Source organism: Vipera berus (assembly GCF_964194415.1).
Source record: "Vipera berus genome assembly, chromosome: 1".
Classification (NCBI taxonomy): Eukaryota; Metazoa; Chordata; class Lepidosauria; order Squamata; family Viperidae; genus Vipera; species Vipera berus.
Genome location: NC_138202.1, coordinates 109351295 through 109375950, shown reverse-complemented (window position 1 = coordinate 109375950; position 24656 = coordinate 109351295). Strand labels below are relative to the sequence as shown.

Sequence of the window (24656 nt, the reverse complement as noted above, 5' to 3'; positions counted from 1 at the left end):
TAATACACATAGTGCTCCCTCCTCCCATTCTTCTCTATTAACAAAATTCCTGAGAAGGAAGTTGGGTTAAGCAAAAGTGCATGACCCAAGATCATCTAGTGAGCTCCTATGGCTGAGGGAGGACTTGAACCTGAGCCCCTCATACGTAGCCCAACCTCTTTACCATTACTCCACCATGACTCTCAGGAAGCGGAAGATCCTTGAATAGAGCCTTGGTGGAGCAGCGGGCTAATGCCTCCTTAAGTAACACCAGCTGCCTGCAATTAGTGCAGGTTCACATCCCACCAGGCTCAAGGTTGACTCAGCCTTCCATCCTTCCGAGGTAGGTAAAATGAGGACCCAGATTGTTGGGGGCAATAAGCTGACTTTGTAATAATGCCACTGGGGGGGGGGGTGAAAGCCCTAATAAGCAGGCATATACATAGAATGAAGGCTATTGCTAAGCACATTGATTTGTGCTTTAAATTGTAAGCCACCCTGAGTCTTTGGAGAAGGGCGGGATATAAATGGGATTAAAAAAAAGAATTGCATCTTCTCTTTAACCCTATTTAATGGTGAACAAAAATGGCAAAAGATGTGGTGAACTTTGTCCCTTGTTTCATCTGAGTTCCTTCAATGGTCACAGCAACTCTGAATAAAGTAAAATAGCATCATCCCACAACCTGTGCACCTGCTAAAGATTCTGAAACTCCACCTCTCTGGGACCTTGTGAAACTCTCTGGGAACTCAGCCAGAGTCCACACGCCTGCTATATAAGAGGCATCAAAAGACAAGTGGCTTCTCAGAAGCCCGTCATATGGTACATGCTGCCGAGCTCCCCAGGAAGGATGGGGATAGGCAGTGGGACTCGAATACCACTATGGATACCCGTACTAATGATTATCTTAAGCCATCATCAGAAAGGTAGGCAACTTTAAGAGAAGTTCATTTCCTTTCATATGGAAGGCATTCAGCAAATAAATGCCTGGTTTCTTGAGGGTCTGATGATTTTACACTGTTTTCTTTGCTTTGTCTCATTAAATGTTATCAGGACTTGACAAACATTTGCTTGAGTTCTCCTATCGTTCACCAATATTCCAGCCTTTAATGACCTTCTGAGCTGGGTTTTGATGGATGAAAATGATAAAAAAAAGAAAGAAACAGTGGTTAATGGAGCCGATGCAATATGAACCGTAGAAAATTAATTCTCTCTTTTATGTACATTTTTCTGCAAGGATAAATACAGTTGATCATATGTGAATGTGGAAAGTTACAAACTTGAGAAGGTTAATAAGGCAAATAAAAACACTGCATTGTTCAGGTGGCTTTTAATAGCAAGATTATTAAGCTCTTGAAATCTATTGCAAAGTTCATGCTATTTTGATGAATTAGAAAGCCAACATTGAATTGATTGCACTTAAAATCATCAGCCATTCAAGGAATGTGCACTTTATGCCCTCCTGGGATCATGTACTGTCTTGTAATTTATCAGTACAAATAAGCATTTTGGAGATAAGGAACAGAGCTTTATTTCATGTGATCTACCTCCGTAGATTCTCTGAAAAGATGATGTTCTGGATATTTTCTTAAGCATTTAAATTCATTTCCCAGAGAAACTGGGGATGGAAATTATGAGGGTCAAAACTGTTCAAAAGACAACATGTAAAAAATTGACTGAAACCATAAACCACATATATTTATCTTTAGCAGTGTCTCTATACATTATCTTCTTGGGAAAATACTATCCATTTTTTTCCATCGCCTTCATACTTGAAATAAGTGCAGCTCTCTTTTGAAGCTTTGGGGACTTTGTTTATATCAATAAATATGATTAATAGTACCTCATAACAGACAAGGTTGCTTATGTAGGTTACATAGAATATGCTATACAGATCTGCCTGAATTAAGATTCCATTTCCTTCTTTTGTCCATTTGTACTGGACAAGTAGCAGTAAGAACAAGTGCAGTTATTGTGAAACACATTTACCCAGTTTCTACTCAAGGTACTTGTAATAAGATGTTGGGAAGTTTTCTAAGAGACAAAAAGGAAAATACAAGTTCATATTTTAATATGCTTCTGGTTTCAGCATAAAATTCAAGACTCGTTGTGATAATATGGAATTTGACTGATGTCGAAGAATTTTGATGTGTTGTACTAAGATGGAATGAAGTAGTTTAGAATCTATCAAAATCTAATGTTATTCATTTTGGATGGTAACTGATATTTTTAGACATTTTTAGACATATTTAGATGTTCTACATATTAGCAGTTTATTCCAATGACTATAATTACTATGACCAGGTTCATAAGGAAAAGGAGAAAGAAATAACTTACTTTGAAATATGTTGTATTTAGGAGCAATAAATGCCAAGAGGGATTGCAAAAATATGTAACAAGACACTTGGTAGATTGTTTCCAGATTTATTTATACAGTATAGACTAGAAAAACTGAAACCAATAGGACTTTAGTGAGTTTTGACTGATGGAAATTTCACTGGTTTTAAAGAAGCTGCCACATGTATATTGAAATGCATGTACATCCACAACAGAGTTGCACAGAAAGATTTGTCATACATGAAGAAGAAAGAGGGAGGGAGGGAGGGAGGGAGGGAGGGAGGGAGGGAGAGCGAGCGAGCGAGAGAGAGAGAGAGAGAGAGAGCTACTTTTAGCTGCTTCAAATGCTGATGATGAATAGACAAAATAGAATATCCCAATGAATAAATAAAGCACTAGAAGGACAACAATATTTTGCAGAATTGTTGCTGGTGAATTTTTCATGAAATCCATGACCATTAATTCTTTGCTTTTCTAATTGTTGCTGCAGTGCATGCCCAGTTTAATTATCAGCAATCCCAATATGAGGACGAGCAATCCCAATATGTGGATCAGCAATCCCAGTATGAAGATCAGCAGTCCCAATATGTGGACCAACAACCCTTCTATCCTGACGAGCAGCAAGTGCAGCAGACACATGACTGTAGGTATCTGTAACATTATGTATACAGTAGGGCAGAGTAAAAGGTGAAAAATAAGAATGCATAGCCCCACATTTCTACTGGTCTTTCAGGAAGACCAATAGGTTGGTTTCAGGTTGATTTCTCTGTCTGAGCAGCAAGATGTAGGCAGAGAAAGCATTGGGCTTTCTCTTGGAATAGTCGCATGATTAAAAGAGTAGCATGATTAAAGCATGATTAAATGATTAAGGCCTGGAGACAAAAAACATATGGAGAATGGTTGCAGAAACTGGGTATCACTAGTCTAGAAATGACATGATAGCAGTATTCCACTATCTGAGGAGCCGCCATAAAGAAGACGGCATCAACCTATTCTTCAAAGCACTAGAAGGCAAGACAAGAAATGATGGATGGAAACTAATCAAGGAGAGGAGCAACCTGGAATTATGGAGAAACTTCCTAACAGTGAGAACATTAACCAGTGGAACAACTTGCCTTCAGAGGTTGTGGCAGCTCCATTACTGGAGCAGTGGAGGTTTTTAAGAAAAAAACTGATGTTTTTTCAAACATCAGTTTGAAATGGTATAGGGTCTCCTGCTTGAGTAGGGGGTTGGACTAGAAGACCTCCAAAGTCCCTTCCAGCTCAATTCTGATTAAGCACAGAGGAAAGAGAGGAAAAGTGCTGTCAGACCCTCAGCGAGGCATACCGTTTCAAATCACTCTTCTCTTTACACAATGGACCTATTTTCACAAAGCGTTTCAGAGATAAGGAACTAGTAGAGCCAGTAAGAGCCACTACCCCTTTGCCAAAACAGGCCATTCATAATTACACAGATGGTCATCCAAACTATATCATTGGCACTTGTGCCACCAGGAAGTTATTTTTAAATTAAAATTTCCTAATATATAACATTATCCATCCATCCCTCTCTCCTTTTCTCATTCTGTAATGTGAACTCATTGTTTTGAGCCCAACAACAACAAATGCATTTGCTTCATCACCTATGCATAATACCCCTTCAGATACGAAGATGGTGATCATATCACCTGTTAATCATCTTTCCCTCAGGCCAATGGGAAGTGGAGTGGAACAGGAATGTGGGCATTATCCCAAGGTATAAGTAGACAAGAACCTGCAGACTCTATTAGAGGTGGGCATTGTTTGAGCTCAGCTGGACAGAAGAATCAGAAACACAACCAGCTACTCTCTCCTTATAGTAAGGCTTCGATCTCTTCAAAGTGAGATGATAGAAGTACTAAGTGGCAAGAGGTTTAGCAAAGGCCAATAGAAAGAAGCAGGCAACAGCTTCTTCTGTCATCCTTCTACATACAATACATATAGAACATGTTACACAGTTGAGACATTATTAGACTCAAAGTATCATTGAGAGAAAGCTTACAGACAGCCTTGGGGAGAGAATATTTAGGGATATGCTTGCAAAGCCAGTCAACCAATCCTGTATTCTTACTTCCCTCAACTGGTCCTTCTAATTGCTTTTGTGGTTGGCAGCTGTCCAGCACACTAAAAGCAAAATTAACTTTAATATCACCTACTTCATGCAAATAATTGCACGTCCTACAGCTGTTCTTTCCGTTTAAAATAAAAGTGGAATCTTACAAATGAGCGTTTGGCTAGCTAGGAAAAACAGCAAAAAACATGAAGTATTGTTCATATTCATCAGTTAAGCAGCATACTTACAAACCACACCAGTATTTAATCTAAAACTGTATTTGAATAATGTTGCTGAACAAATATGTTCTGTGTATGTGTGCATATGCAAGCAATACACCCATGATAGTAGGTAATTTACACCCATGATAGCAAGTAATTAAAAATTAATTAGCCTTTTGATCTTAGGTTGTCATTACATCCCTTCCAATTTAGAAAAGGGCAATTTAGCTTCAAGTCTATATTTCTTTGGCTGTAGTAAGAATGGTTTGGATAGAACTGTTACAGAATCATTCAAGTTGAAGAAATTAAAATAAGAATGAGGCATATACCTCCTAAAGTACAACATTTAAAATATGTCTTTACCTGGGGAATGGATGGATTCTTTTTCTTGGTTCAGTTCTTAATATAAACCCTCTAGATTTTTATCATTATCTACAAATCTAAATCTAATTTTCCACTCAGTTTTTTAAAAAAACATCAAGATGGGCTTTAAAGTAGTTTAAGGCATGCATTTCATTCAATTCACTTTCTATACAATGTTGAAGTCAAGTCAACCTGAATCCTCCATTAAATCATTAAACCATTCAACTATAAAAAAGCCATACTGCCACAGTCACCTGGTGCCAAATAGTAAGGACTGATTCTTCACTTATATAGATAATTGGCAAATATGAGTTGCTCTGCAAATGGAAAGGTGGAGAAATCTTGCAGTGATTTTTGTCTTAAACAGATTAGGCTTTGATGAAAGACAAACTTGGGATGGTGACTGCTTATTGGTAAGCAGCCACACTTAACAGCTTCTGAGTGGATTAAGACCACATTGAATGAAAAAATAATAGAAAATACTTGGAGCACTGCTTATGCTTATGGGCTTGACCAGGATTTTCAGTTGTTGCTTTCTTCTGTATTTCTGAGAGAAAAAAAATATTTTGTGTGAAAATAATGCTGACAATGTTAGGCTTAACATTTTTTTGTCAATTTTTCTCTCTCAAAATGACTGGAAACCATTTGGGGCCACAGAGGTCTAGGAACTACAACAAAATTAATGTCAAGATTCTTTGGTTGACTGGCCCTGTATTTGAGGGACCGGACTCCTTTCCTCATGCAAAATTTAATGAGTCACTATTTCAGTAGTGATTTAAATTCTTGGTTCAAGCTTGTCAACAAAGATATTCTTTAAAAAGACATTTTATTAGAATTTTAGAATACTATAAAAGTATTTAAAAAAGAAAAGCCAGAAAGAAAGAAAGAAAAGTGGGGAAAAAAAGAAAACAGAATTTGGACTTCTGCCCTTTTTTCTGTTGTGTAATTGCCATCTTCATCAAGAAATGTTTTTTAAAGATAAACACACAATTGAAATACTAACATATTGTTCCACTACCTATTTATAAAGAAATTCAAGTGCAGAAAAAGGATTCATGCTCTCACATTTTGATATGGATTGCCCAACAGAAAGAAAATGTTTGCCAACATGGCTACTTTTATATAGGACACCAGTTTAAGAATTAAGCTTAATTATATGAAGAAAAGTTCCCATAATTTTAGCACTGATGATGATTTCATATTGTAACATTGCAATTACAATGTGAGATATAACAGAGTTTATACATCGGAATGATGTATTTGAATGATGCATTACTATTTTCTCTATATATTTTTTTGTTTGAAAACTGTTACAAGAGTTATGTGCATGTTTATTCAGGAAAAGATCTCACTAAATTCAGAGTAACTTAAATTATTATCAGGTAAATTCAAAAAGCTTTGAACTGCCAAATTTGTTTGTTTATTGTTTATTTATTTAAAATAAATATATGCCATCCATCTCATTTAGAGACAACTCTGGGTGACTTACAAGCGTTAAAAACTGGTAAACATTAAAATGATAAACAATAAATAACAACAATAAGAACAATAACAAATCTGGAGGAAGGCACCATGAAGTACACAGGGAGAGTTAGAATCTTCTCTTAATCTATAGCCACCTCCAGAGTGGTACATTCCTGTTGGGGCCTCAGGCCAAGTGGCAAAGCCAGGTCTTCAGGCCCTTGTGGAAGGTCAGGAGGGTGGGTACAGAACTCACCTTGGGAGGTATGATATTCTAAAGGACAGGAGCCACAGCAGAAAAGGCTCTTCTCCTAGAAACAGGACTTCAATTTGATGAAAAAAACCTATTGTTATTCCTTCAACATGGACTCTAAGAATTACACTGTATTCTTTGGAATTCCAGTTCAGAATTACTCAGCTAATCAGAGAATGAAAGATTTGCCAAAATAAATATTAAATATTTATAAATATTAGAGTGACCTTGAACTGCAAGATAGGCAACAAATAAATCTGATCATAATAGAAATAAAATCATGTGCTGTATTTAGAGAGATAAATATTACTGGAAAATAAAGTTCATTAGTGAAGTTTAGAAATACTTTGTGGCATTGCAAAAATGTTTGTTTTAGGACAGAATTCTTTTCTTTCAGATTTAACCACATTAGCTCCCTCAAGTCCTGTGAGTGTGATCCCTGCATTGAGAACAACAATGGCGATCAAGAGTAAGTTTATCAAAAATAATGATAAGTTTTAGATTACTTGCTCCATATGAATCACTGAGTTTAGTTCTATTCACATCAGTAACGTGATCTCAGGGTGAAAATACTTTAACATTAATTAGGAACAAAGCAATCAAAAAGGAGGGTGAAAGGGAAGGAAACTCAATGGCAGATGGCAACAAATAATCACACTGAAATGTTGCTGAAATAATCACATGAATGATTGATTCTAGAGAAAAGAGCCATTTGGTTAAGGCATCAGGCTAGAAATCAGAAGACTATGAGTTCTAGTCCTGCCTTACGAACAAAGCCTTGAGCCAGTTGCTTTTTGTCAGCCCTATGAAGAAGGCAATGGCAAACCACTTCCCAAAAACCTTTCCAAGAAAACTGCACGGATTTGTCTAGGAAAAAACATCTTAGAGGAGTAGGTGGGAAAATGAATGGGTGGGTTGGCTGAGTAAATGTTAAAGAGGATGGTTTTGAACAAAAGGTTTTACATATTACTTTGAATCCACAGCTGGAAACTCAGCTCACAATCATAGAATCTGTAGTACTTGGGGAAATTTCCACTTCAAGACCTTTGATGGAGATATCTATCAGTTTCCTGGACTCTGCAATTATGTCTTTGCATCACACTGCAAATCCTCTTATGAAGACTTCAATATACAAATAAGACGCTTGGTTTTTGAGAATATTACTGTTATCAGCCGTGTGGTTTTGAAACTTGACGGAGTAGCTGTTGAACTGACTTCAAGTTCCATTACTGTCAATGGAGAGCCGTAAGTTTCATTATTTAGACAAATGTATTTTTTGTTATTTCAGAGCCATAAATTCCAGTCACATCAGGACAAGGAGAAAGAATGTCATGTCATATATTGTTCTTACTTCAGTTTGACATTTGTAAATGAGATGTTTCTTGTAAGTGAATTTTAGTCACTCTCAGTTGCAACTTGCTTTACTTCCAGGATTCAGCTGCCTTACAGCCACTTGGGAATTCTGATGCAGAGAACCTCAGGTTATCTCAAGGTCCAAGGGAAAATAGGAGTGACCTTGCTGTGGAATCAAGACGATGGCCTTTTGGTAAGAACCCATTCCAAATGTGGCAAGGAATTCCTATTATGACTTTGGAAATGACTTGTGGATCTTTGCTTACATATTGTCTGTCTGTCTGTCTGTCTGTCTGTCTGTCTGTCTGTCTGTCTGTCTGTCCGTCTGTCTATCATCTATCTAGCTATCTAGCTATCTGGCTAGCCAGCTAGAATCTATCATCATTTATATATCTTTTACCTATCTTTCTGTCTATCTGTCTGTCTATCATCATCTGTCTTTCATCTATTTCTATATATACTGTTTATACTGTGTGTGAGAGAGAGCGTATTTCTATGTTATGTATTAGAAAATTATAGACAACAACAACAGCACTTGTGGATGTTATTTTGTAATTAAACATTCTTGACATGATGGATAATAAGGGTAATTTATTAAATTTATATGCTGCCCAACTCCCAATGAGTTTAATGTTGTTCTGGCATGCAAAAACTAATATTTGAATATCATGCTGGTATAAATCCTAATAAAGAGAAGGTGAAATGGATTGGATTTCAGTTTAACCATACTTGCTCTTGATGGTGAAATGGGTGCCATATAAGTGTAATAAATAAATAAATAAATAAATAAATAAATAAATAAATAAATAAATAAATAAATAAATAAATAAATAAATAAATAAATAAACAAACAAACAAACAAACAAACTCCACCTTCAGCCTTCTGAAAGGCTGTAAAAAGCTGGCTCTTCCCCAAAAAATGTGAAGGTGAGGTTGGAGCCCAGTGATTGTTGTCATTGGTATTTTTCCCAGAAAACATTACATTTCAAAAGAATATAACTATAAAAGAACAAAGGAAAAAACAAAGTTAGAAGTTACTTTTTCCTATAGTTTTTTTTCCCCTTTTTGAATGTTATTTTTGGTATTGGGGAGTGTGGCATTAGGGTGTGAGCCTGTTTGTTTCGATATTATTGTTTTTTCTTATAACCATATTGTTTCTCACATCTTCTTATTGTGGTTATTGTGAGCCATCCAGAATTATAATGTACAAATATGTATATAATAATTTGTATAAATAAATAGGATATTAAAAGACAATCTCTGGTTAAAGTGATATGAGTTAGCTATGAAGAATAGAACAATGACAGACCATCTCAAAGAATTGCCTAATTTAGTAGTTGCCCCCACAAACAGTTGTATCTTCCCAAATGTTTCTCATCAAGTATTGATTTTTGCAACTGTTTTTGATACTCTTTGATTTGCATGAATCTAAATCTGTTGTTGTTGTTCATTGTGTCGTGTCCGACCCATCGCGACCCTATGGACAATGTTCCTCCAGACCTTCCTGTCCTCTACCATCTTCTGGAGTCCATTTAAGTTCACGCCTACTGCTTCAGTGACTCCATCCAGCCACCTCATTCTCTGTCGTCCCCTTCTTCTCTTGCCCTCAATCTTTCCCAGCATTAGGCTCTTCTCCAGTGAGTCTAAATTTAGCCCAATCTAAGTCTAGCCCAATATAATATGTATGGATTACTTCCTTATTCAATCTTACTTACATGTCTGTTCTTGAAAATATCTTTATTTGCACAAATTAGAAAATGAAACTACAACCGTGAGGCTAGGACTATCAGATCTGAGTTTCAAATATCTGGATGATCACTAGATGGAAATAAAAATGTAAGAGTTTACTACATCTCACTGCTGTCATCTAGTGATTAGTCAGATTTTGCAGCCCAAAACTAGGACCTTTAAAGATTAACCATTTAAACTAAAGCTGTCTTTTGATGAAGTATAAGGAGAATACTAATTATTGTGGCAGTGTTGCCACAATAATTTGTTGTGGTAGTCTTTACTTTTTATTTCTTTCAGAATTAAAGAATAATCTATTAACTCAAGGGGCTCTGTAACCAATTTACTGGTTTTGCTGTCCCACCCAAACCTTTTCCTAATTTGGAAACAAGCTTATTTTTCTCCTCTATCTTTTTTTTTTAATGGACATAGTGGTTATATGACTAGAACGGAATCTGGAGCACATACAGATGAGCTCGGCAACATTATTAATATTTAAACAAAGAATCAAATGAATTTTTATTCCCAATGTTGAGCCTCAGAATATTTCTCCTCTAGAGAGGAGGAGACACTGGCAAATGCCATTGTTCTTGTAATGATTTAGAAGGTCCCCTTCTTCAAATCACTTAATTCAGAGAAGGACTTTTCCAATCCAGTGGGTACTGTTCTGTGTGTGGTATTTATAGTGCCTGTTGTAAGTGGCTTTTTAGACATTCATTGGGGTGTATTGATGGCTGGCTTTTAAGTCATTAGCTGTCATTTGCTCGTGCTACCCAAGTGCTTGATAGGCCTGTGGTAAATCAACACTTTTGTTGACCGATGAGGGGCCTCCCAGGCTTCAATCACTTTCCTGGGTTGGTTTTCAGAGGGTTTTCAGATGCAGTCACTTAATGACATGCATGGTTGCTTAACGACCACAACAGAGAGATCTTGGATTGCAGCAGTAGAGCAAGATGGTCAGGTGGGTGCCTTATGCAATGACTGCAATGATTTATGACCAAATGTTCGGACTCAGCTGCGGTTGTAAGTTGAGGACTACCTTTAGCCTCATTTCATTTACGTCTTATCTTCTTCTTGTTGGATCTTCAGCACTTGCCTCACTTAATATGGTATCTGACAATATTCAGACATGTTGCTAAATTTAGTTTATGCCTCAGTGAATGAGGCACCGCAAAACTGGGGGCTGTCCTTTCTCTTCTATTCTGGGATGACTTCAAGGAAAAGTTTGGAAAGATTGATTTGATTTTAAATGGATCCAGTAACAATCTAGGGGTCCTCCTGGAGTCAAGATTCCTGCATGAGAGGCAGGTGGCAGTTATTGCAAAGAGGCCTTTGCTCAATTATGTATTATATACCAGTTGCTTCCCTTCCCCAGTCAAGAAGCCCTTAGTTCTGTCACTCATACCCTGGTCATTTCCCATATGGACTACTGCAATGTGTTGTGCATGTGGCTGCAGCTGCTGAAGAATATGGCAGCATGTGCAGTTCTGGGTGTCCCTAAGAGTTGCATATGTAACACCACTGTCATGTGAGCTGCATCGGGTGCCAGTTTGCTTGTGAGTCCAATTCAAGTTGTTGGTTATCGTCTTTAAAGTCCTTCAGAGCATGGGACCAGGTTCCTTGAGGAACCATCTTGTCTCAATTATTTTGACCCAGCCCACATGGTTAGTAGAGGAGATATATTGTGGTACCTGTTGATTAAAGAATTTCGACTGATGGGGACTATGAATATACTTTGGTGTTGGCCCTGCCCTATGGAACATCTTGCCCCCAGACGTGAAGTGGGACCTCACCCTTTTAACCTTTCAGAAGGGCATCAAAACCTGCTTTGTAAATTGGCATGCGGGTTCAAGAGTGACATGTAACCATGGGATCGACTGTGTCTGAGGACTCTCCCTCCATCTTTTTTTTTTTACTTTTTTACCTTTGTTTTAATTTTGTTTTTTAAACTTTGGTTTTAACTATGTCTTTTTATGTGGCTGTATGGATTTTTATTTGTAAACCACCCAGAGTTACTCAGGTGAGAAGGGCAGTGCATAAATTCGATAAAGAAATTGAGGAAGCTTAATGTTAACCAGACTGCAAATGGCTTATGAAGAAGACTTGCTAAAATAAGTCATAGTTAATATTAAATACCATCTATTACTCAAATACCATGATAATTTGTGATTAAGAGACATCAGTAACAAAATATATCTATCTTCAGTTTTGAATGTACCATAGGAAAAGGGATGAATGGTCTGTTTATTTCATCCTACACTGTGACTTAACATGACAGCCAAAAGCAACTATTGGATTCAATGGGAATTCAAAAATAAGAAAGGAAACAGAATTCCACTATCAGACTTTAAACACTAATCCAGATGAACTTTATTTTAATCTCTATATGTGTTCATCTGTAGACCTGTTTACCAATGTTATACATAATCTGTTGTCAGTTCTTAACTTTCATTCTTAAAACTCTAGATCTTCACTACAGTTACATTTTTTGTCTTGTTTTTAGCTGGAACTACATGAAAAGTATGCTAATCAAACTTGTGGTCTTTGTGGGGATTTCAATCAAATCGCAACCTACAATGAATTCATTTCCAACAGTAAGTGGCAAAAAATAGCAGAGTTCTGTTTTTATTGCTTTTGAGGTAACACCTCATTTGTAGAACAGGATTTATTTTGACAAATACCACTGAAAGATTATTGCTTCAGCAGCCTTAAAGTATGTAATTGTATAATGTTATACAAGGATCAAGATTGTTGGAATAGCCACTTCCAAATATGAAATGATCCTAGGTTTGTTTCTTTATTATTTGCTTTTTTCAGAACTCATGTAGAAATACCATGCATCTTTTAAACCTGGATTTCTGTTTTCCATTTTATCCTGGAAAGAGGGCTGCCACGTTTAATGTGGTCAGAGATATGCCTGGAAGGGAAAATAATGGGTCTCTCTTGCAAGGAGTTGCAGCTCAGATTAAGCTGTGTTTCTCAATCTTGATGTGTGAACTCCATGCTGGTGTAGGATTCTGGGAATTGGAGTCCACACGTTTTAAAGTCACGGAGGCTGAGAAACATTGAGCTAAATGCAAGGACTGGTTGCAAAGTTACTTTTTCATCACAATCATAACAGTCACTAAATTTTGCAGGTTTGTAAAGCAAAAGAAAGCTGAAATAAGATCATAGTCACTGTCCAGGTTTCACTTAGCTTAATGATTGAGTCCTAATTGTAGCTACTAAACAAGGACAACCTGTAATGACAACTTGGAAGAGAGTGAATGCAGGGGCATAACTTTCTTTGAAGTAAATTCAAGAGGCCTCATTGGTGGGCGGGCGGGGGGTCTGTGCAGAGGCAGGCTTATAAAAACAAGTCAAGATAGCAATCAAAAGGGTAATAGATTTATTCCACACAGAAGGAATATAGTAAAGTTGCAGGCTGGGTCCAGACAGGTCTTTTTTGTATGCTGTCTTTGAGAGCAATGTTTTGCTTATTGCAGATGTCCAGCTGACTCCTTTGCAGTTTGGAAACATGCAGAAGATGGACGGACCTACAGAACAATGCCAAGATCCTTTCCCTTTACCTAAAGGCCAATGCAGCCAGGAGTTTGTAAGGATTTGTATTTCATTTTATTCTTTATAAGGGAATTTGGGTGCTTTTTGCCCTCTTCTTCTTTCCTCTTTCTTAAAAATTTTGAAGAAAAAAAACAAGCTTGTAAACATTAGCAATGCAGATCAATAATAGTGTAGTAGCTTCCTGTATTTATATACTGTTTTTCATGGTGTCATGTTCACATCTTAGCAGCGTTAATTTCTTCTTTCTAGACCACTCTGTGCCAAAGGATACTGACTGGTAATGCATTTGACACTTGCAATGCATTAGTTGATGTGCGTGACTACATTGATGCTTGCGTACAAGACTTATGCCAATGTGATCAGTTTATGGCGGAAGTCTGCATCTGTAACACCTTTGCTGAGTACTCCAGGCAATGCTCCCATGCTGGTGGACACCCACTTGAATGGAGAACAGAAGATTTCTGTCGTAAGTATTCATTAAAAAAAACTTGCATTCCTATGGAGAACTCTTTGCAATCAGTGTATAGATTCCTAAGTAAGGCAGTTATTGACCTCACAATAGGCCATCAAGATCATTACTATACCTATGAAGAGAAATCCATATCCAATTCAAAGAGATGCAACCTAACAACATTCAAATATTGCTGAAGCAACTTCATCCGATTAGGCTAACCAATGGGATGCTGGGAGTTTGGTGAAGTTTATCAAGAACTCTGCACATCTCCAACCAGAATTTAGCTCAGTTTTGAACTGTTCTTATCAGTAAGAAGCTGGTGCTAATGTTTAATTTACTTTTTTTAATAACCCATTAGATTCAGTTCAGTCTTTAGGCTTTGTTAAAAAAAAACCAAGTCTCTGCCCAGCAGGGCTTTTTTCTCATAGAACGCTCAGAACGGAGTTCCAGCACCTTTTTTGGATGGAACCTTGTAGGGTAGGCAAGGCGGGTTGTATGACATGTGTGAGTTCCGGCACCTTTTTCTTTTACAAAAAAAGCACTGCTGCCCAGTGTTATATATCTAAAGAGCATTATCACATGTTTCCCCTGGCCTGTCTCCATGCCATGTCTTCTTTTTTCCAGATTGATGATAAATTCAGCTTCCCAGAAATTGTTCCCCTTAAGGACTAAATATTTATTTATTTTATTTATTTTATTTTATTACATTTATATACCGCCCTTTCCCGAAGGACTCAGGGCGGTTTACAGGGTGATTAAAAAAGAAAAATACAAAAGTTAAAAACAATTAAAAAAATTATATCCATCCCTGAACAAATAAAACCCCAGTTAAAATTAAAATTAAAATTAAAATTCTCAGCCTGGGCCAGAGAGCTTGAAGAGCCAGGTCTTCAGGTCCCGGCGGAATGAACGGAGGTCAGGGGCAGTCCTAAGCTCCACTGGCAGCTGGTTCCAAAGGGCAGGCGCACCCACTGAGAAGGCCCTATCCCTGGGTGTCGTCCGCCGGCAATCTCTTACCGGTGGCACCCTGAGAAGACCCTCCCTGTGGGAGCGTACTGGACGTAGGGAGCTTGATGCCGGCAGCAGGTGTTCCCTCAGATATCCCGGACCCAAGCCATTTAGGGCTTTATAGGTCATCACCAGCACCTTGAATCTCACCCGGAGGGCAACATTCTGTTTAAGGTATCTTTACCTCCGGAGGGGGGGGAAAAGTATAAATAGGGTTTCTAATGTCTCATTGTTCATTTCTGTTTTCAGCCAAGTCCTGTCCTTTCAACATGCAGCATCAAGAATGTGGATCCCCCTGTTTAGACTCTTGTACCAATTCTGAACAGTCCCAGTTGTGTGAAGAACATTGCATAGATGGCTGTTTCTGTCCTCCTGGTAAGTCAGTATCCATGTTCAATTGTTTATAGACTTGCAGTTGCCTGGCTGAAGCATCTCTTGTTACAGAAGTGACTACATGGAATTTCATTCCAGACAGCATGGAAAGGAAAACAAGTTTGCAATGAAGTTTTTACTCTTCTCTGACGTGTAAAAAACTTAATACTTCAGTGCTCTTGCAGTAACGACTGTTTAAAGGATAAAAATAAATAAAGACTTTATATTGTTTGAATTTTAAGCAGTTATTGATTTGTTTATGCATCTGAAGAGGAAACAACTTTTATGCTGGATGTTTTGTACTTTAATTTTAATTCTGTTTCTTGATCTACAATTGTACTGAGATGTACAAATAAAATAGAATAGATTGCTTTGATTTAACAAATCAAGGAGATTGGTTGAGCGCTAGAATGGAATTAAATTTGCTCAAGAACAACTTTAAGAAGATCAGTTGTAAGAATTACACAGAAATGTTGTTGATGCTATTCAAAATGGCTTTTCTTGCTAGAATTTACTACATGGCACTGTGAAAATCTGGTTCACCCTCATAAAAATATTTTTACCTTGTACTTTTGTCCTGATGCTGGCTTTCATGAACATGGTAGAGATCTGTTTCTTTAACAGATTTTCCATAAACCACATTCATAGCAATTAATATGCTGTTTTATTTATTAAATTTCTGTTCTGCATTTTCACTAAGAAAACAATCCCATGTAACCTGAAAAAGCTATTAAAATCAGACCCACTTGCAACTAGCCATACTTACACATCCCATATCAAGTGTCTGGCAGCTCTTCTGACACTCAGCTCCATGAGCATTAGCTGTGGCATTGTCACAATCAAAGTAGACCGTAGGAGCATCACAAACTGATAGAAAGAAAAAAAAGTGATTCAGTTTGAGATTATATCTCGGTAATTACACATTTTACATTAGGACAAATATTAGATTTTATGGATACAACTAACATGGGACCCCACGTTAGAAGAATCACAATCTCGTTTTGTTTAGGTTTCTTAGTTTTGAATCATATTTCTCAAAGTTGGAAAATGCCTCTTAATAATCATAAAATTAATGTAATTGATGAAATTGTCAATTTGCTTGTGAATTGTACAAATTAAATCCACATGAATATTCATGCTTCAGTGTTAAAAACAGTGGTTGGATTGTGGGCCAAAATTCTAAGAGATACTAGTGATAGGAATGGAAGAAGGGAGTATTTTCATCAGAACTACAGCATCTGTAAATCTGATGCTCTAGAGGAAAAGCTCCCATTGAAAGCTTTATAAAGAGTGGATTTTTATTGGGATCATGGCTTCTTTTTCCACACACCATTGTTTCCAGTGAAAACTGGTTGATTCATGGTTGCTGTAAAATCACAACATGCTTTCAGTGTGATCTGAAGTCCTACTCCAGATGTTGAAATGGTTCATGTGCTTTCATATATTTGAGGAAAATATAACACATTATATTGATGACAAGTGTCATGGAGATTTATTACTGTGAATGATATAATGTACTCCATGCTTCTTAAAAATTCTTAAAAATAGTGAAATGAGTATGAATAACATTCATTGGTTATTTCTTATTTTAGGCACTGTGTTTGATGACATTAACAATTCTGGCTGCATCCCCATTTCGGATTGTTATTGTTCTTACAATGGGGTTTCTTATGCTCCTGGTACTTCTTTTTCCTCCCAGTGCATTTCATGGTGAGAATGATGATTCCCTGTAATTTAATAATGTTTTATTAGTGATCAGAGGGGGAATAAAAAAAATAGGCACGTTATTTGAAAGGTTGACTTGTTAAGAATATACTGGGCATAATTAGTCATGCTAAGAATGTTATAAGACTGTGAAATAATGTTTAACTACACACATAAGGGGATTTCTTTTTTGAGCATGATTTCCTTGTTGCTTTGCATGCTGTTGCTTCTGAACCCACCTACAAATTCTTGGCATATGGATGCACAAAAATCACTCTTGTTTACAAAAGAACAGAGTTAAAAGATATACAAATATTTTTTTAAAAAAAATGTGATTCATTTTTCTTCAAAATTTAAAAGCTTTACAAATTATAGATATCTATAAATCTATAGGTACATTTTGATTGCAAAAAGGTTCAATATGAAATTTAGTTATTTAATTAATTTAGGCATTACTCATCTTCAGCTGAGTCCGGTTGGCTCACATATTGCCATATCAATTCAATCTATACCAAATTGGATGTGATCCAATCACTATATAGAGGCAGAAACAAAATTAATAAGAATGCACCCAAGGGACTCTCTCTATCTTCAATCAAACTTCTTGTTAGAAATGTCATAATTCTATTTGACTTTCATGTCAGCAAGCAAATACCACCCAATATTGAAACCTGAGTGTCTTAAAAAGCCCATCATGTATTGTGTAAAAAGGCAAATAACTGAAAATCAACTCTGCTTTTCTTTTTGGCTGCTCTTCATTTGACATGCATTTAGTTGACTGCATTTGCTGTTAGCGACAATAAAACCTAATATTACCTTCTATGACCTGAGGAACATTTCTGAAGATGTTCATCAGCCAGAAGAGCAGCAAACCTCAGTTGAATGCATTTTTTCCCCGTTCTTACATTAGTTTTCCCCAAATCTGCTTTGCCAAATTGGAGATCCTCCAGAGAGGCTTTGAAGAGGAAAACCACAAGGAGGAGGAACAAGAGGAAATCATGTCATATATAAACATAAAACTGTTCATATGACATTGGCTATAGTTCTGAATGTTTAACCTAGAATATAGCCTAAAAAACTCTGCAAAATGCTGTCATGCTATGGCAGAAGTACACAATGTGTGGGAGTGGATAGTCTCTGTTTTCAGAGAAGACTATCTATACCCACATATTTTAAAGTTTAAAAAACGCTGCCATCTGCCATTGCATTTCACCAATCTTGCTTTCAGATGCCAAGTGCCACCGTGTTCCATTTATCAAATGCTGATAAATTATTATTATTATCAGCAATCAAATACTGAAGAAAAAGCTTCTATAAATTATAGCAAACATCCAGAAAATGTTTTAAAATTTAGAACTGGAGCATATTTGTCACCCAAATCCATGATGTAGAATTTGGATAAGGATTGAGGAAAACAGGTTATTCTAAGTATACAGGCCTAATTTGCATGAGCAATATGCTTCTTAAAGGAGCTTTAATTAGAAAACTCCAAATGCATTAATTTCTTTACTAAATGAAGCAGGACTTTTAAAGTACCCTCTCTTGTATACAAATACTTCCTTCAGGATTATAGGAATTATACTGTTATGTTCATTAATACCATGAGTCTTTTAAAACATTAAGTAACACTGCAGTAAACTCCTCAGTGAACATTCCATGTGGAATGCCACTAAAAATTTGTTAACCAAGGTCATGCTTCACTGAAAACATGAGAATATGTATAGTACAACAACCAATTCTTATTTATTATAAGGATTACTCTACTTTTTATATAGCAATTTGTTGATAATTTCTTCCTTTTTTTACTTCAGTTCTTGCACTGGTGGACACTGGGCTTGCGTCAGCCTTTCATGCCCTGGAGTATGTTCTATTGAAGGTGGCTCCCATGTCTCCACTTTTGATGAGAAATATTATTCCTTTTTTGGGGACTGTAGCTATATGTTCACTAAGGTAATTTGCATGGACTAACCTACCCAAGGCTACCTGATTAGATTGATGGGCCTTGGAGATACTTCCTATTCTTTAACATCAACATTGTAGTTTAAAGTTCCTGTTAAAGGCATGTATACCAATTCTAAAGAAGAGACCCAAACCATAGGTCCTGTCCACATGATTAAGTTGTGATAATACAGTCTCCAACTATGTGGGATTGTCACACTGAAAACAAGGACCCTCCCATGCAGTATTGTAACTGGGAGAGGTTCAGCCTTTCTACCAATCTATGTGTTATCATCATGTCATATATTTTTATTCATATCAATTGAAATAAGACCCCCTTCTTCTTGATTACACTTGAAATTGTTGCTCAGGATAATTGAAACTTCCTCATCAAAAGTTTACAAAACAGATGATTATTTTTCCAATTTTCTGGTGTTTAGGGGATGGGTAGATACATGTCTAATGACTGCACTCTTTTTTTGTTTGTTAAATGGTGGTGTCTTGTTCAAATAAGAGGGGAAAAACCATAAATTGCAACTTTTAAAGTATTTTATTCTTTTAATTGTGGAAAGTAAATCCTGACCTACAAAAATAAGAGTCAAGTGATTTTATTCTTATTATTTTAGCAGTCAGGCAGCATGATGGCTCAGTTGTTAAGACATTGGGCTTATCTGCTGGAAAGGTGACAGCCCATGTACAAGACCCCGAGCTCCATGCAATAGGGTGAGCTCCTGTCCTCACTCCAGCTCCTGTCAACCTCGCAGTTTGAAAACATGCAAATGCGAGTCAACAAATAGGTACCAATTCAGTGGGAAGGTAACAGTGCTCTGTGATGTCATGCTGGCTACATGACTGCGGAACTGTCTTCAGACAGCACTGGCTTGATATGGAAATAAGGACCACCCCCTATAGTCAGCAACAACTAGCAGAGTAAAATCCGCAGGGACTCGTTTAACTTTTTTTTTAATTAAAAGTCTCATTAGTTTCGAAGGGATGCCATACGTTCAGGCAATGCAAACTGTTAATATTCTTTTTTTTCCCCCAGCTCTGTGATAGCAATAACTTCGCTGTTCTGGGAGAAATTCAAAAGTGTGGCCTGACAGAATCTGAGACATGCCTGAAAGGATTAGCTCTAAGTGTTGATGGAGGACAGACAGTAAGTATGAAGAACAAGAATGGATGAGAAGTATGCTAGCTCAATAATTTTAGGAATATTTTTTTCCACCGGACGCAGTGAGAAACAGGTTCAGTTTGCATGCAAAAAGCAGTTCTCAGTTGAGCTCCTGATACTAATGTTAAAGTTATGCTAGAAATGTGCAGTAAAATGTTGACTTTCTAATTACAAACAGCGCATTTCATTTTCTTTACACACTGTTCTGTCCATTGTTTCTTTGTAGGGGGATCCAGGGTCTGGAATGTTTCTTTTCACTTTTCACCATCTATCCTGGCTCAAAATTTTTATTTCCTTCAAACTTTTTGCCTTGCATATTTAATTCCTCCGCTTCACTTTCCTATTCCTTTTTTCCTTTCTTCTACTTTCCTCCCTGTTATTTTTCCTTTCCTCTCATTTTAGTTCTTATTTCCTAATTTAAATAACCTTCCTGCTGGGGCCTGGTTCTTGGCCCTCACTTTCTTTATTTCTTTTTGTACCTATCTTCAAATTTGCCTCACAAAATTCCTCCCTAGCATAGAAATGCTCTGGACCTAAGTCTCTGAAAAATCTCAGAAAAATATTTATCCCATCCCACTTAAAATCTGTTTCAAATACTTCATCAGTTTTATTTGTGATCAATCAGTTATTGTCAGAACCTTCATTCTAATAAATGAAATACAATATAAATTCTATGTATAGATAGCTCGTGTTAAAAAATGTTGTTAATCAAAATAACAAATGTGTATTTCCTTAAAAAAGATAATAAAAAGCAGTACAACTGAAAGAAATGAGTTGGGGGGGATGTTAAAATTTATTGCCGTATGCCCCTTTGAGTCATTGTAGGTGATTTGGACATATTAATTTGCTTAATAACTAAATATTGCAGTAAAGACATTCTTTCTCACTGTGTTTGCTCTAACCTCTCATTTCTCACTACCCAGGTGTTTGTGGTCAAGTCTAATGGAGCTGTGTATGTGAATATGATTCTCACTCAGCTGCCTATCTCAGCATGTATGTTCTTTGCTATTTATATTGTAGGATTTTAGACAACTTAAAGATTGATCTTTTGTTTCAGGAATTTATTTGAAATTCTTCAAAGTGTCTAGTTCAGGGGTGTCAAACTCGCAACGTCACATGATGTGTCGTGACGTATCACAACTTTTTTGCCATTGCTGGCAATGTGGTGGGGGCGGTTTTGCCATGATGCATCCGGCCTGTGGGCCAGCAGTTTGACACCACTGGTCTAGGTGAATGAGTAAAATAATATCTTATCACTTGGCAATGATGGAAGAAAGAACTGAATATTGTTAAAAGTCCAATTTAGAACACGAAAAGATTGGTAGTAATATATTATCAAAAAGGTTCTTCTTGGGATTTTAGATGTAATCTCAGACCTTTCCTTTGAAGTAGGTACTAGTTTATTGATCACAAGTAATTGCTAATCCTGATAATAAGAAATATTAATCCTAAATTATTAGTTTATATTAGTATCAGTAAGTGACTGAGATGCAACGTCTAAGCCTTTATCAGTATCACTTACTGAGATGCAAAGCCCATGTGTATACTATGTGCTACACTAACAACCACAGTTGCAAGACTCATCCCTTGGTGGCAATTGAAATGTATGCTTCCATCTGAAAACTACTTTGTTGTATGGTTTTGTTTCTACAGCCAATGTCACCATCTTCAGCCCTTCCTCATTCTTCACTCTGATAGACACAAAATTTGGATTCCAGGTGATGATACAATTTATCCCTATAATGCAGGTGTTTGTATACATGGATCCAAGCCACAAAGGGCAGACATGTGGTAAGTAAACCAATGAGTCATTCTCACTACACAGAAGAAGGATGTTACAATGATAGTGTCCAAAGGATTAATGTCTTTCCTTTTTGTTTCAGGCCTCTGTGGAAATTTCAATGGTATCCAATTAGATGACTTTAAAGCTATCAGTGGGGTGACAGAGGGAACCCCTGCTGCCTTTGCTAACACCTGGAAAACACAGGCAGATTGCCCCAATGTCAAAAACATATTTGAAAACCCCTGTACTCTCAGTATAGAAAATGGTACGTACATTTGTTTGCTGCTCTTTTCCTAGGCACTCTTCTCTGGCCTATTCCTCTCTTGGTGATGTTGACTTTTCCAGAATTGACAGTAAGCATGGCTGTCCAAGAAATATCTTTAAAAAGAGGTCTTTAAAGAATAAAAAATAGAAACACATGTAGCATTGGGTAAAAAAAAATATAGACATCCAGAAGGATTCTGAAATATTTAACTTTTCTGGGGTTAAAGTTGCTTGGGTCTAGAGCAGGGGTGTCAAACTTGCAATGTCACGTGACGTGTTGTGACGTATTGTGACTTTTTTCCCCATTGCCGGCAATGGGATTGGCGCAGTTTTGCCATGACACATCCGGCCTGCAGGCCGGCAGTTTGACACCCCTGGTCTAGAGTTATCAGGACATAAAGTGTATCTTCACAATGGACAATAATAAGGATTGTAATTATTATTCTACATTCATATCCTGCTTTTCCTCCAAGGAATTGGAACAACACTTATAATTATTTTCCCTCATTTTCCTCACAAAATAATCTTGTAAAGCATATTAGACTGATTTGGAGCTACTGTTGACTTTCCTTCTACAATGTTTTCTCCAAAATAAATAAAAACAGTGACATGTATAGGCACAAGAAAACACATCAGCAAACAATGAAAAATCTATACATAATTTATTTTTATTTTATTTTATTTTATTTTAATCCCATTTATATCCCGCCCTTCTCCGAAGACTCAGGGCGGCTTACAATCTAAGCACAAATCAAATGTGCTTAGCAATAGCCTTCATTCTATCTATATGCCTGCTTATTAGGGCTTTCGCCCCCCCCCCCCAAGCGGCATTGTAGTGGACCCAAAGGCAACAGGACCATTATTACACAGCTGAGAGAATGCATCTCTCTTGCCTGGTTTAAATTAGACTTTTGTGCAGCACAAGACTGTCTTTTGAGATAGCACTAAGCATTTAGAGATAAACTCATGTTCAAAAGCATGCCCAGTGCCAGAATGTGATGACAAAATGGCAAGTGTGTTTGGGCAATCAAAGTCCCACCCCTGTTGGTGCTCATGCTGTGAGTGGAAAGCTTAGTAAAAAGGAATAGGGCTTTGATTACTCTGTTGTCAGTTTGATACAGTTGATGTTTGTTGCAGACATATATGTACAGTATACAGAGGATCTATAGCAAAAAAAGAGTACCAAAATGATAGCCCATTTATTTCTGTTTTACAGAAAAATATGCTTTACACTGGTGTGGATTGCTGACTGACACCAAGGGGCCCTTTCAGAAATGCCACTCAATAGTAAACCCGGCTGTTTACCATAAAGTGAGTAGTTTTTTTTGTCTTCCACTGAAACGCTAAGATAAGCCTAAAGATAATTCATGGGGAGAAATGCATTGCCAAATTCAGAAAAGCCAGATTTTAATTGGTCTTTTGCTGAGCTTTCTATGTGTTTTTTTTCTAGCTACATTTTGTAATTCAACCAATATACATATTTCTCACTTTATATAGCACACCAGGACCTCTATCTACTCAATAGTTTACAGTCAAATGTTAGTATGAAATATATCATTTCCATTCTGGTGCTGGGTCTTAACTGGAGATGTCAAATAATTTTTAAGCTGTTTTAAATATTTTGCATTTCTTGGACTATTATGTGAACCAAAACATTATTATCCTTCAGATTATGTATTTCAGATCTTGCAATATAGTTTATGGTTTAAATTTGCATGTGAACATAGAGATTGAGGAAAGTTGCCTACAAGCTATTTATATATTAAAAAGGTAAAGGTAAAGGTAAAGGTTCCCCTGGACATGCGTGCTAGTCGTTTCCAACTCTAGGGGCCAGTGCTCATCTCTGTTTCAAAGCTGAAGAGCCAGCGCTTGTCCGAGGATGTCTCTGTGGTCATGTGGCCAGCATAACTAGATGCCAAAGGCGCACGGAATGATGTTAGCTTCCCACCGTAGTGGTCCCTATTTTTCTAATTGCATTTTTACGTGCTTTTGAACTGCTAGGTTGGCAGAAGCTGGGATGAGTAACAGGCGCTCACTCTGCTACGCGGCACTCAGGATTCGACCCGCCAAACTGCCAACCTTCTGATCGACAAGCTCAGCATCCTAACCCACTGAGCCACCGCGTCCCTTATTTATATATTAGGAAAACTAAATTAAAATATATACTGTACATTAGAAAATGCACATTCTAAGTTAAGATGTGAACAAAATGCATTTGTTAAGGCAAATTTTATAAAACAGTCTATGTAAAAAAAATTGTGGTAATGTTTAAGAAAAAATGCAGAAAATGCAGAAGGAAACAAATTGTAATGAGTTGGATTTAGACGGAGCCATTCATTTCCAGTGTAAATTCAAAGTTTACATTACTGATTAATAGCACTTGAAGTATATGACTATTCACTTTGCAGGATGCTATAATTCATGGAAATACCTTGCTTCCTGAAAGCTAATAAACTGTTACAGATTTGTACACTGAAAGAACCCAACTGACTAGCATAGGACAGACAACTTAGATAAAAGCAGAAAAAAGGCTTTCAGTGCAACCTCTTCAAAGTTCCTCATGATTTTTGCAAGGCCAGGCTAAAGCAAGATTACAGAAGTGATGGCTCTTCAGATATTATTGCCTACGCCTTCTAG

The 24656-nt window shown here is 37.0% G+C and overlaps 2 protein-coding genes across 2 annotated transcripts in view; both read left to right on the top strand.

Annotated features, from left to right (window-relative positions):
- Window positions 1-808: 808 nt before the first annotated feature.
- Window positions 809-13392, top strand: LOC308669960 (mucin-5AC-like; the record flags this gene model as incomplete). The annotated part of the gene is made up of 7 exons (XM_081331029.1): window positions 809-903; window positions 2805-2957; window positions 7081-7152; window positions 7667-7928; window positions 8115-8229; window positions 12268-12358; window positions 13250-13392. The coding sequence occupies exons 1-7, from the start codon at window positions 828-830 to the stop codon at window positions 13390-13392; spliced, it is 912 nt and encodes a 303-aa protein (XP_081187155.1). The 5' UTR covers window positions 809-827.
- A 287-nt stretch (window positions 13393-13679) lies between these two features.
- LOC308669900 (mucin-5AC-like) overlaps window positions 13680-24656 on the top strand; it is a 62075-nt gene continuing 51098 nt past the window's right edge. The window contains exons 1-9 of the mRNA XM_081330898.1: window positions 13680-13791; window positions 15037-15162; window positions 16752-16869; window positions 18675-18813; window positions 19847-19957; window positions 20896-20965; window positions 21626-21763; window positions 21856-22020; window positions 23236-23330. Of these exons, the coding sequence (XP_081187024.1) occupies window positions 13692-13791; window positions 15037-15162; window positions 16752-16869; window positions 18675-18813; window positions 19847-19957; window positions 20896-20965; window positions 21626-21763; window positions 21856-22020; window positions 23236-23330 (1062 nt within the window). The 5' untranslated portion in view covers window positions 13680-13691. The remainder of the gene's footprint in view (window positions 13792-15036; window positions 15163-16751; window positions 16870-18674; window positions 18814-19846; window positions 19958-20895; window positions 20966-21625; window positions 21764-21855; window positions 22021-23235; window positions 23331-24656) is intronic.